Source organism: Oncorhynchus nerka, linkage group LG14 (assembly GCF_034236695.1).
Source record: "Oncorhynchus nerka isolate Pitt River linkage group LG14, Oner_Uvic_2.0, whole genome shotgun sequence".
Taxonomy (NCBI): Eukaryota; Metazoa; Chordata; class Actinopteri; order Salmoniformes; family Salmonidae; genus Oncorhynchus; species Oncorhynchus nerka.
The window spans coordinates 78,324,188-78,337,669 of NC_088409.1; the positions used below are offsets into that span (position 1 = coordinate 78,324,188).

Here is a 13,482-nt window from a genome sequence, read left to right on the forward strand (position 1 = left end):
ACCTGACTGATTTGGATCAAGAAGGTCATTCTGAGAGAGATAGCGGGAGAGCTGGCCAAGGACGGCACGTTCAAGAGTTTTGGAGAGAAAAGAAAGAAGGGATACTGGTCTGTAGTTGTTGACATCGGAGGGATCGAGTGTAGGTTTTTTCAGAAGGGGTGCAACTCTCGCTCTCTTGAAGACGGAAGGGACGTAGCCAGCGGTCAGGGATGAGTTGATGAGCGAGGTGAGGTAAGGGAGGAGGTCTCCGGAAATGGTCTGGAGAAGAGAGGAGGGGATAGGGTCAAGCGGGCAGGTTGTAGGGCGGCCGGCCGTCACAAGACGCGAGATTTCATCTGGAGAGAGGGGAGAAAGAGGTCAGAGCACAGGGTAGGGCAGTGTGAGCAGAACCAGCGGTGTCGTTTGACTTAGCAAACGAGGATCGGATGTCGTCGACCTTCTTTTCAAAATGGTTGACGAAGTCATCTGCAGAGAGGGAGGAGGGGGGGGGAGGGGGAGGAGGATTCAGGAGGGAGGAGAAGGTTGCAAAGAGCTTCCTAGGGTTAGAGGCAGATGCTTGGAATTTAGAGTGGTAGAAAGTGGCTTTAGCAGCAGAGAGAGAAGAGGAAAATGTAGAGAGGAGGGAGTGAAAGGATGTCAGGTCCGCAGGGAGGCGAGTTTTCCTCCATTTCCGCTCGGCTGCCCGGAGCCCTGTCCTCATCTCCCACCCCTTCTAATGCGACTATCCCTGATGCTTCTTCCTCTTTTCCCCCTGCCCCACTACAAAGTTTCTCCCTGCAGGCAGTCACTGAGTCCGAGGTGCTAAAGGAACTCCTTAAACTTGACCCCAAGAAAACATCTGGGTCAGATGGTTTAGACACTTTCTTCTTTAAGGTTGGTGCTCCTATCATCGCGAGGTGCTGTTACTGTTGCGAGGTGCATTTGTTTTGTTTCTATGGCAGAGATGTTCTGCTGTCCTGTTTCAGGCTGGGGATCTAGGGCTGTGAAAAACAAGGCCCCTCCAGGACAACATAGGGGATGACAACAGATGGGACTATGGATTCCTCAGGGATTACCCATAACCATTCTAGGTGCAGTCAGCCAGTGTGTGTATATGTACATTTGTATTGTGTGCATGAGTGTGTATACATGTGGGAGTGTGTGTTGCTCACATCTGGTACACAGCTGTGGGGGGAGAGACCAGGCCCAGCCCTAGACAACCTCTCCGTGGGCACCACTGTAGTAACAAGCCATGCTGCATCTTTACATGGTAGTGAGTCTCCTCTCCACAGCAGTCTCCTACCTCCACTGAGGAGAACTTGCCAGCTAGCCTGGGGCCCACCCAGACAGGTCTCAGAACAACTCTTTTTACAGAGGATATTATACCAGAGTCCAGAGAGGACTATTAAAAGGCACAGGGCCACAACCACATACTGACTCACAACATTGCTCTACAATCACAACACATCTAGAAACTACACTGAACAAAAATATAAACGCAACAATTTCACCAGTTCATATAAGGAAATCAGTCAATTGAAATAAATTCATTAGGCCCTAATCTATGGATTTCACATGCAGCCATGGGTGGGCATCGGAGGGCATAGGCCCACCCACTGGGGAGCCAGGCCCAGCCAATCGGAATGAGTTTTTCCCCACAAAATGATTTTTTTTTACAGACAGAAATACTTCTCAGCACCCCCACCCCTCCCCTCCGCAGACAATCCCGCAGGTAAAGAAGCCGGATGTGGAGGTCCTGCGCTAGTGTGGTTACACGTGTTCTGCGTTTGTGAGGCCGGTTGGACATACTGTCCAAACAGCTCTGGTGGACATTCCTGCAGTCAGCATGCCAATTGCACACTCCCTCAAAACTTGAGACATCTGTGGCATTGTGTTGTGTGACAAAAATGCACATTTTAGAGCGGCCTTTTGTCACCAGCACAAGGTGCACCTGTGTAACGAGCATGCGGTTTAACCAGCCTGTCAGATGGATGGGTTATCTTGACAAAGAATAAAAATGCTCACTAACAGGGAGGTAAACACACATTTCTGGGATCTTTTGCACTTTACATGTTGCGTTTATATTTTTGTTCAGTGTAGAAGGACTGGAGACGAGGAAAGGAAACGGCAGCCATACAGCTATTAAACTAATGTGCATAATAAAACCCAGACGTAAACAATTGACTAATATATTTAAGAACACTGGATGAAAAAAAATCTGTTGGATCCCTTAGCCACTTTGGACCGTAGACTGACATGACTCCAGCTGGGCCTATTTGGGGATGGACTGTGGACTGAAATGACTCCAGCTGGGCCTGTTTGGGGATGGACTGTGGACTGAAATGACTCCAGCTGGGCCTGGTTGGTGTTGGACTGTGGACTGAAATGACTCCGGCTGGGCCTGGTTGGGGATGGACTGTGGACTGAAATGACTCCGGCTGGGCCTGGTTAAAGTCCTACAAACTGGCAGCCTCAAACAAAGTTACTCAACCGGTTGCATATTTGCCGAAGTTTATAATTAAATCCTATGCACTCACACATTCCTGTACGGGCCCATTTTCTGGGTGGACCCTCCTCCGCCTTATCCAGGGCCAAAATAGACCTATGTGTAACGTGTATGCTGGGAGTCAGGAAGCAAGTACAGGGAGTGCAAATTTAATAATAAATAGAACATAGTACAAAAGAAGAAACAGGAAAAGCGTACAGACACAAAACAGAGTCAATAACACCTGAGGAAAGAACCAAGGGGAGTGACAAATATAGGGAAAATAATCAAGGAGGTGATTGAGTCCAGGTGAATGTCATGAGGCACTGGGGACGTCGAGCCCTGGAGAAGGGGAGCGGAAGTAAACGTGACAGTACCCCGTCACTGACACGCAGCTCCAGCCGCCAGACGACGCCGACCAGAGGGACGGTCCCGAGGACCAGGAGCGGACTGTTCGCTTCTGCTGAGGCATGGGGAGCCTGACGGGCCGGCTGAGGCATGGGGAGCCTGACGGGCCGGCTGAGGCATGGGGAGCCTGACGGGCCGGCTGAGGCATGGGGAGCCTGACGGGCCGGCTGAGGCATGGGGAGCCTGACGGGCCGGCTGAGGCATTGGGAGCTTGACAGGCCGGCTGACCCGACGTCACCAGTAAAAAAAAACATTTTCAAAAATCCCTGTTGCTTCCCTTTGGTTATTCTGTAACGTGTATGCTGGGAGTTTGGAAGCAAGTACAGGGAGTGCAAATGTAATAATAGAATAAAACAAACAAGAAAACAAGAAACAGGAAAAGCATACAGACATGAAACCGAGTCAATAACGCCTGAGGAAAGAACCAAGGGGAGTGACAGGTATAGGGAAGGTAATCAGGAAGGTGATGGAGTCCAGGTGAATGTCATGAGGCGCAGGTGCGTGTAACGATGGTGCAGGTGTGTGTAATGATGAGACAACTGGCGACTTTGAACGCCGGAGAGGAAGAGCGGGAATAAACGTGACACTATGTATCTTGTTTGTTCCTGTGAAAAGCAATACTTTATCCCTTATCCCGATCCTGGTGCTCTTTGCAGGATATCCTTTCCACATGAACCACTGACTGGGAGAATGGGAGCTTCCTGTCTGTCTGGAGCACTGGTAAATCACCTTGTGTGTGTATTCAGAGCATACTCACGTGCAACTTGTGCCCACGTGTGTGTTCATTTTTAAAGCCCCATTTCAGAGCATACTCCCGGGCAGTCTCCTGCTTCCTGTCCTCCTCACATTCCTTAGCTATGGAAGAGGATCATTTCAACATGTTGTTCTCATTCATAAGGCTGAGGAGGCTGCACATTCCTTCATTAACTTTTTATTTATTTTTTAAACACTCTGCATTGAATGTCTTTCTAGCATGGGCCTGGAGACCCGTTGGAGAGTGGTTCTAAATCAAGAGAATGTGAAGCGTACCTCCTGGCTGTGTTGCGCCATTACAGCCTTTGTTGAACTGAGAAATTACCGTTCTGTTGGTTCTCCTTCATTTGAACAGATGACCCGACCGTACAAGCTGTTGATGTTTGTTTTAAAAGACAAAGGGATGGAGAGCTGGCCTTCTGCTTAGTGAGACTGGGACATATAAATCAATAACGGACGTAACCACACATACACAACCCAACCCCCAAGCAGCCCTCACTTCCTGTTTGCGTGATGGAAACAGAGCGCTCGGATACTTGGTTAAAAAACAACTCTCTTATCCACACTGTGACTCAAAGTATTTTAACAAGAAACCAACTCTAGTGCCCAGGGAGGGAGGGCCCACATTCCCAGTCACTCTCCATCTCCGCAAGAAAATACATTCTTTATTTTTCTCCCCAAAACTCCAGAGAACAACATGTGGCCAGAACACAGCTCACGCTCAGCAGATGAATTCCATTGCGGTTTGGGGAGATTAGACTTTCATTAGGACTTTGTGTCACAAGGGCCCTTGTACCTCAGCCAATTGAGGGACAAACAAAAAAACTCTCTACCCCCTTAGGGGAGAGGACCGCTCGCTACGTGATAGAGCTACATGACAAGCGATAACAAAGACACAGTATTGTAGAGGGGGCATCAGCTGGAAGATGACAGATGGGAGAGGGAGAGTGCTGGCAGGGGTGTGGAACAGAAAGGGAGCAGGGTTGATTGCAGAGAACAAAGAAGGAGGAAGGGGGGGGGGGGGTCGATAGTTACCTATTGCAATATTGTTTTAGACAATATTATAATCAATACTTATAAATCGATAGGCAGCTGTACCTACCGTATTCTTAATCCTATAGCTTGTTCTCCATCTTTTAAAAAAATGTTTTCAGCACATTTATTTCCATGACGGAGCAAAACACATTTTCTCATGCTCTCGCTTGTCTCTCTGGAGCAGGCAATATGTTTGGAACAACAAATCACAATAAAATCACTTTATCGAATTGCAATACATGGTGTGAATCACAACATATCCTACCACATATGCCACACTTGCCAAATGCTATCATGAAAGAGGACCGCAATGGAAATAATTTCTAGACTTGTGTTTATCATGGATGATTCATAATTAATCAAGAACATAATGTTGTATGTGTACCTTGTTTAAATTGATCAAATAAACTAAACTAAAAAGCAATACAAATCGTATAGTATCTTAAGTAAAAGATATCTTACTAACATCGTATTGTGAGGTCCCTGACAATTCCCAGGCCTACACCAATGCACACCTCTCAGGGTGTTGACTGCATCGTCATGATCTGTCAGATTGAGACTAACCCTCTCACAGCAGTGGAAGTCAGTCTGTGCCTGGGATCTAATTCTGATCTACGCTCCCTGTTTCTGCTCTAGGAGACAGCAGTGGAATTCAGTCTGTGCCTGGGATCTAATTCTGATCTACGCTCCCTGTTTCTGCTCTAGGAGACAGCAGTGGAATTCAGTCTGTGCCTGGGATCTAATTCTGATCTACTCTCCCTGTTTCTGCTCTAGGAGACAGCAGTGGTTTAGGCTACACTACACAGGGAGGGAGGCGCAGAGCCAGGAAAAGCACAAAGAGAGAAGCTGGCCTCAAACCGAACAGCACAGCAAAGTCCTTTTTTGTTTATTGGTAAATTCCAAAATAGAACAATGCAGAAAATACCGGAGTGAGGAAGACAGGAGGGGTGGAGGGAACAGATCATTTTGGGGGAACGGATAATTTCCCCAGTGTTTTTCAAGTATCTCCAAGGTGGCTTATTTCGCATGACCAGAGGTTCTCAGTAGCTAGCCATGTCTTCACTGTGTAGCTTAGACAGGTTTGCTAAGACAAGCTTGTGCCTTGGTATTCCATGTCCTTTCACAGACTAGACTAAAGAACGAGTAAGGTTATCCTATTGGGACAGCTGAATAACCCTTTTGGAACCCTTTTTTCTAAGAGTGTAGGCTTTTTACCTGTGCATTAAGATTGGTCAATTTAATGCCCTCAAGCTTCAAAGAACCAATTATACCTGGCTGAAGGTCAGATACAAAAATCAAGAGGAGCAGTTTGATGTTGGGTGACAACAGAAATGGCCATGAATTGCCAGTGTATGTTACCATTTAGTAAACCTAGTTATTAGGCACAGAGTATCCTTCATGTTTCAAAACACTCCCTGACCCTAAGTGCAATCAGACCACTGTGTGCCACCTAACCAGGGACAAGGCCTACCACACTACACACACACAAACACAGACACACAACACACTATCAAGTATCCAGACACATAATTGTACACACAACCAAAAACACACCCTTTTCACCGCTCCACAAAAATCCACTATTGCACTGAACAGTAACATAACCGTCTTACTCACCAACATCACAAACATCCAGTCCACAAGACTACAAACAAGGACAATTATTGGATAGGAATATCTATATTTTTTAATCACTGATACATAACTTACGCAGCAGTAAAACTATTTGCAAATGTTTGAACAAACATGATACATTCTTCTTGAGTGGTTACAGGACAAGGTGAACACATAAAACACACTGTTTATAGCAGTGTAATACACAGAAGTCATCACAAACAGATTTAAATCCAACTGTTGCAAGTTGCATGAGGAGGGTGTAGCCCATCTTTCCTAACCCTAATGTGATTAAAGAAATAAGTATTATCCAACCTACACACACACACAACCTACACACACACGTTGTAGAGCCTAGTTTGCCTTGACCACACTTTATCTTTGTCTGAACTCTGAACTGGACAGCTGGACAGCAGTTCCAGAACAGTAGCCTGTTCACACAAACACAGACACACCCTTTACTTATTTCAGCATTTTAACACTTCCGGCGCCGACAGAGATGGCCGCCTCGCAGTTTTTTTACGTGCTATTTCATACATTGGTACCCCAGGTCATCTTAGGTTTCATTACATACAGCCGAGAAGAACTACTGAACATAAGAGCAGCGTCAACTCACCATCAGTACGACCAAGAATATGACTTTCGCGAAGCGGATCCTGCGTTCTGCCTTTCACCCAGGACAACGGAATGGATCCCGGCCGGCGACCCCAAAAAACTACTTCGAAAAAGGGGAAAACGAAGCGGTCTTCTGGTCAGACTCCGGAGACGGGCACATCGTGCACCACTCCCTAGCATTCTCCTCGCCAATGTCCAGTCTCTTGACAACAAGGTTGATGAAATCCGAGCAAGGTAGCATTCCAGAGGGACATCAGAGACTAACGTTCTTTGCTTCATGGAAACATGGCTCACTGGAGAGACGCTATCGGAGACGGTGCAGCCAGCTGGTTTCTCCACGCATCGCGCCGACAGAAACAAACATCTTTCTGGTAAGAAGAGGGGCGGGGGCGTATGCTTTATGGTTAACGTGACGTGGTGTGGCCAAAACAACATACAGGAACTCAAATCCTTCTGTTCACCTGATTTAGAATTCCTCACAATCAAATGTAGACCGCATTATCTACCAAGGGAATTCTCTTCGATTATAATCACAGCCGTATATATTCCCCCCCAAGCAGACACATCGATGGCTCTGAACGAACTTTATTTGACTCTTTGCCAACTGGAATCCATATATCCGGAGGCTGCATTCATTGTAGCTGGGGTTTTTAACAAGGCTAATCTGAAAACAAGACTCCCTAAATTTGATCAGCATATCGATTGCGCAACCAGGGCTGGAAAAACCTTGGATTATTGCTATTCCAACTTCCGCGACGCATATAAGGCCCTGCCCCGCCCTCCTTTCGGAAAAGCTGACCACGACTCCATTTTGTTGATCCCTGCCTACAGACAGAAACTAAAACAAGAAGCTCCCGCGCTGAGGTCTGTTCAACGCTGGTCCGACCAATCTGATTCCACACTCCAAGACTGCTTCCATCACGTGGACTGGGATATGTTCCGTATTGCGTCAGACGACAACATTGACGAATACGCTGATTCGGTGTGCGAGTTCATTAGAAAGTGTGTTGAAGCAACGATTAAAACATTCCCAAACCAGAAACCGTGGATTGATGGCAGCATTCGCGTGAAACTGAAAGCGCGAACCACTGCCTTTAATCAGGGCAAGGTGACTGGAAACATGACCGAATACAAACAGTGTAACTATTCCCTTCGCAAGGCAATCAAACAAGCTAAGCGTCAGTATAGAGACAAAGTAGAATCTCAATTCAACAGCTCAGACACAAGAGGTATGTGGCAGGGTCTACAGTCAATCACGGATTACAAAAAGAAAACCAGCACCGTCACGGACCAGGATGTCTTGCTCCCAGGAAGACAAAATAACTTTTTTGCCCGCTTTGAGGACAATACAGTGCCACTGACACGGCCCGCAACTAAAACATGCGGACTCTCCTTCACTGCAGCCGACGTGAGGAAAACATTTAAACGTGTCAACCCTCGCAAGGCTGCAGGCCCAGACGGCATCCCCAGCCGCGCCCTCAGAGCATGCGCAGACCAGCTGGCCGGTGTGTTTACGGACATATTCAATCAATCCCTATACCAGTCTGTTGTTCCCACATGCTTCAAGAGGGCCACCATTGTTCCTGTTCCCAAGAAAGCTAAGGTAACTGAGCTAAACGACTACCGCCCCGTAGCACTCACTTCCGTCATCATGAAATGCTTTGAGAGACTAGTCAAGGACTATATCACCTCCACCCTACCTAACACCCTAGACCCACTCCAATTTGCTTACCGCCCAAATAGGTCCACAGACGATGCAATCTCAACCACACTGCACACTGCCCTAACCCATCTGGAGAAGAGGAATACCCTGGGTCTCGACCCCGCCTTGTGCAACTGGGTACTGGACTTCCTGACGGGCCACCCCCAGGTGGTGAGGGTAGGCAACAACATCTCCACCCCGCTGATCCTCAACACTGGGGCCCCACAAGGGTGCGTTCTGAGCCCTCTCCTGTACTCCCTGTTCACCCATGACTGCGTTGCCACGCATGCCTCCAACTCAATCATCAAGTTTGCGGACGACACAACAGTGGTAGGCTTGATTACCAACAACGACGAGACGGCCTACAGGGAGGAGGTGAGGGCCCTCGGAGTGTGGTGTCAGGAAAATAACCTCACACTCAACGTCAACAAAACTAAGGAGATGATTGTGGACTTCAGGAAACAGCAGAGGGAACACCCCCCTATCCACATCGACGGAACAGTAGTGGAGAGGGTAGTAAGTGAAGTTCCTCGGCGTACACATCACAGACAAACTGAATTGGTCCACCCACACAGACAGCATCGTGAAGAAGGTGCAGCAGCGCCTCTTCAACCTCAGGAGGCTGAAGAAATTCAGCTTGTCACCAAAAGCACTCACAAACTTCTACAGATGCACAATCGAGAGTATCCTGTCGGGCTGTATCACCGCCTGGTACGGCAACTGCTCCGCCCACAACCGTAAGGCTCTCCAGAGGGTAGTGAGGTCTGCACAACGCATCACCGGGGGCAAACTACCTGCCCTCCAGGACACCTACACCACCCGATGTCACAGGAAGGCCATAAAGATCATCAAGGACAACAACCACCCGAGCCACTGCCTGTTCACCCCGCTATCATCCAGAAGGCGAGGTCAGTACAGGTGCATTAAAGCTGGGACCGAGAGACTGAAAAAAAGCTTCTATCTCAAGGCCATCAGACTGTTAAACAGCCACCACTAACATTGAGTGGCTGCTGCCAACACACGGACTCAACCCCAGCCACTTTAATAATGGGAATTGATGGGAAATGATGTAAAATATATCACTAGCCACTTTAACTTGTTGCTCCTACCCTCTACTTTTTTTAACATTTTGTTAAAAATCGCGCAACATTTCAGCGCCCTGCTACTCATGCCAGGAATATAGTACGTTCATATGGTTAGAATGTGTGGATAGAAAACACTCGGACGTTTTTAAAACTGGTTAAATCACGACTGTGGCTATAACATAACGTGCGTTACATCGGAAAGCGCAGGAAAACCTGATCACAGAAAATGGAAATAAATATCCTTGCGCCACTTCCAGCATTTGTTCACAGTGAGCCGAATTAGATAAGACCGAGGATTCAACTCCCACAGCATCCCCATGTTGTCTAGAGTCTTGTGAATTGAATCATCTTTGATTCTTGGTTGAACCGAATCAGGGGAACCACTTACCTCCAGTCTCCGCCCAGATCATTTGGAAGAGCTCTCTCGTGAAATTTTTTCCAAGACGACAGCTAATGATTTTTACATCGCCTCCTGATGATTTTTATCGCTTATTAACGTTTACTAATACCTAAAGTAGCATTACAAACGTATGTCGAAGTGTTTTGTGAAAGTTTATCGTCTACTTTTTGAATTTTAAAAAATGACGTTACGTTGTGAAATCGCTGTTTTTTTCGTTTATCACACAGTCTACATATAACGATATCTTGGCTTTATATGGCCCGATTTAATCGAAATAAAGACCCAATAGTGTTTATGGGACATCTAGGAGTGCCAACAAAGAAGATGGTGAAAGGTAATGAATGTTTTCTATTGTATTGTGCGGTTTGTGTAACGCCGAAATGCTAATTATTTTGTTTACGTCCCCTGCTGTGCTTTTGTGTTGTAGTGTATTGGTGCATGCTATCAGATAATAGCTTCTCATGCTGTCGCCGAAAAGCATTTTAAAAATCTGACTTGTTGCCTGGATTCACAACGAGTGTAGCTTTAATTCGATACCCTGCATGTGTATTTTAATGAACGTTTGAGTTTTAACTAATACTATTAGCATTTAGCGTAGCACATTTGCATTTCCAGAGCTCTAGTTGGGACGCAAGCGTCCCGAGTAGAGGGAAGAGGTTAAACAATGCTACCTAATTTAATGTTTACATACCCTACATTATTCATCTCATATGTATACGTATATACTGTACTCTATATCATCTACTGCATCCTTATGTAATACATGTATCACTAGCCACTTTAACTATGCCACTTTGTTTACATACTCATCTCATATGTATATACTGCACTCAATACCATCTACTGTATCTTGCCTATGCCGCTCTGTACCATCACTCATTCATATATCTTTATGTACATATTCTTTATCCCCTTACACTTGTGTCTATAAGGTAGTAGTTTTGGAATTGTTAGCTAGATTACTTGTTGGTTATTACTGCATTGTCGGAACTAGAAGCACAAGTATTTCGCAACACTCGCACTAACATCTGCTAACCATGTGTATGTGACAAATCAAATTTGATTTGATTTGATTTACTTACATACAGACCCACACACTTACATACCTATCTACACTCACAGAAGCTCCAACCTGGGCAGAATGCCTTTCTTATATAAAACCAACGAGGAAGCAAAGCATGAAATACAAGATTAGCCTCAACAGCTTCCGTTTAATATCAACCGGGCAGTCCGGGCAGGATTTGACTCTTCTGGGGCTGGGCTGCACACACCAAGGTGACATTTCTACATCAAGCCCAGACACCCACAGGAAAGCATGGCTGAAACCTAAACATTGCAGAAGGTCTGTAAGGAGAGGAAGAAACATAGCAAGCAGAGCCTCACAGAAACTGCTTCAATCCATCAGAGCTGTGGTAAGTTTGTCACTAACTTTTCTCAGAAGAACATTTTTATTCAGTAAACGTTTTTTTTACTTCACAGAAAAAACACACTGGACTTGGATTGCACTGTGAAAACAATGAGAGACTGTTAAGTGTTTGGTCCAATCCATAGGTTGGGCCACCTGTAAACGACTTGTGTGGGTTCTGGGAAATGTGGTTATTTGTTAGACCTAGTTAGAGAGGAGCAACAGTGATCATCATCAGACAGTTCCAGAGTTACAACAATCCTGCTAAAACATGAAACACAACCTTGGAATTGGTGAATCATTCCACCAAGTTACCACGCTGACTTTGCTCACACCCACACTAATGAGTAGGATATGTTGGGAGGGTTAGGTCCAATTCACCCGTACCTTATAGAAGAATCAGCCTGTGGGTTGCCTCTCTAGAAGTTGTAGGTATGAATGGGATGTCTATCTAGGTGATAAGGGGAAGAGTGATTGGGGATAACTTACATCCAAAGCCTCCCGTCGCAGGCCGTCTGTGTTCCTCAGCCAGCAGCGGCTCAGCTCACTTAGCTCCAGGATGGCCTGCACCTTCAGCCTCACCGTGTCCCCAGACTGACGGATCATCTCCACAATCTCGTCCCGGGTCTTGTTCTCCACGTTTCCCCCGTTGATCTCCACCAGACGGTCTCCCGGCACCAGCCCCAGGGCCAGGTCCTTAGCGCCGGCCCCGGGCTCAGCGAAGTGCACCACCCTCCGGTAGACCCCGCCGTCGGCTCCGCGGTCCAGCATGGTGGTGCGGCGCAGGGAGAAGCCGAAGTCACCCGTGTTGCGGCGCTGGAGCTCCAGCTCCCGCGGCTCCGGAGACTGTGGAGGGATGACGGCCGGGAGCCTCAGGTCAGCAGAGAAGGTCTTGTCCACCACCTCAGGGATGCGGGCCTTCTTGACCTGTACTGGCCAAGGTGCTGGCCCGACCCCCGGCCCAGGCTGCTGGAGGCTGTGCTTGTGCTGCGGGTCGAACACCTTGATCTCCACCTGCGGGGACGGAGTGGCTGAGTTCTGTCCCGAGGGTGTGGAGGTCTCTGAGGGGCTCTCCTCTTTGCTCCTCTGAGAGAAGGAGAAACGCTTCATGACCTGAGAGGAGTTGTGCTTGGCCATCGAGCCAAAGTGGGCCACGCGGTCTCGTACCGAGCCCCGGTCCTTGTCCATACCGCCACCCCCATCACCCTTTAGGTCGTCGGTGGAGCTGGCAGCGCTCAGGCCGTCTGCGTCCAGCACCATGCTACTGCGGTTGCTCAAGCCGTCTGACTCGATGTCAGTGAGGCTGAGCTCGTGGCTGCTGGCCACCTTGATGGGAATGGGGTTGGAGATCTCCAGCTTGTTCTTGGAATCCCGCTTGGACTCCCTCTTGAGATTGAAGAAGCCACGCCTCATACTCATCTCCTCCAGGCTGCACAGCTCCGCCGCAGACATCCTCTCCTTCTTGTCCTTCTTATCCTTCTCCTTCTTCCCTCCATCCTTCTCCTTGTCCTTTTTGATCAGGCTGAACATGGTGGTGTGTCTGCTGTGTTGCTCCACACAGTTGGTTGTCCTACCGGTTTGGCTCCTGTTTCTTCATGCAAGGGGGATTTTTCCATACAAAAGCAGAGGTCCAGTTTTTTGGGGGGGGTCCAGTCTTTCGTAACCTCTAAAAAGGAGTAAAGCTGCCACTAATTAAAATGCCCTGAGGGAGAGAAAAAACATGTTCAGTCAATATTCACATCTGGCATAAGAGAATGAGTAACAGAGCTTATTATGTTTCATAAATACAATTAGATCACACACAATATATCACTCCCAGTGAGGAATGTCACAGAAAAAAAAAAAGTCCATTTAATAAACACCCATTTTATTTCTCCTCCTAACCAAACATCATATACACATATTTATCAGATGTTATTGCGGGTGTACAGAAATGCCTTTTGAGTAGGACTATAGACAGAGTGACCCACGACTTAACCTTTTGCAACAGTCCATTAGCAT

General features: G+C 47.2%; 1 protein-coding gene across 2 annotated transcripts in view; it reads right to left on the reverse strand.

Annotated features, from left to right (window-relative positions):
* Positions 1 to 13,482, reverse strand: part of LOC115141926 (unconventional myosin-XVIIIa-like) — a 185,565-nt gene that overhangs the window by 167,235 nt on the left and 4,848 nt on the right. For both annotated transcript variants that reach the window (XM_065000454.1, XM_065000449.1), the window contains exon 2: positions 11,971 to 13,183. In XM_065000454.1, coding sequence (XP_064856526.1) covers positions 11,971 to 13,011 — 1,041 coding nt within the window. In that variant the 5' untranslated portion in view covers positions 13,012 to 13,183. The remainder of the gene's footprint in view (positions 1 to 11,970; positions 13,184 to 13,482) is intronic.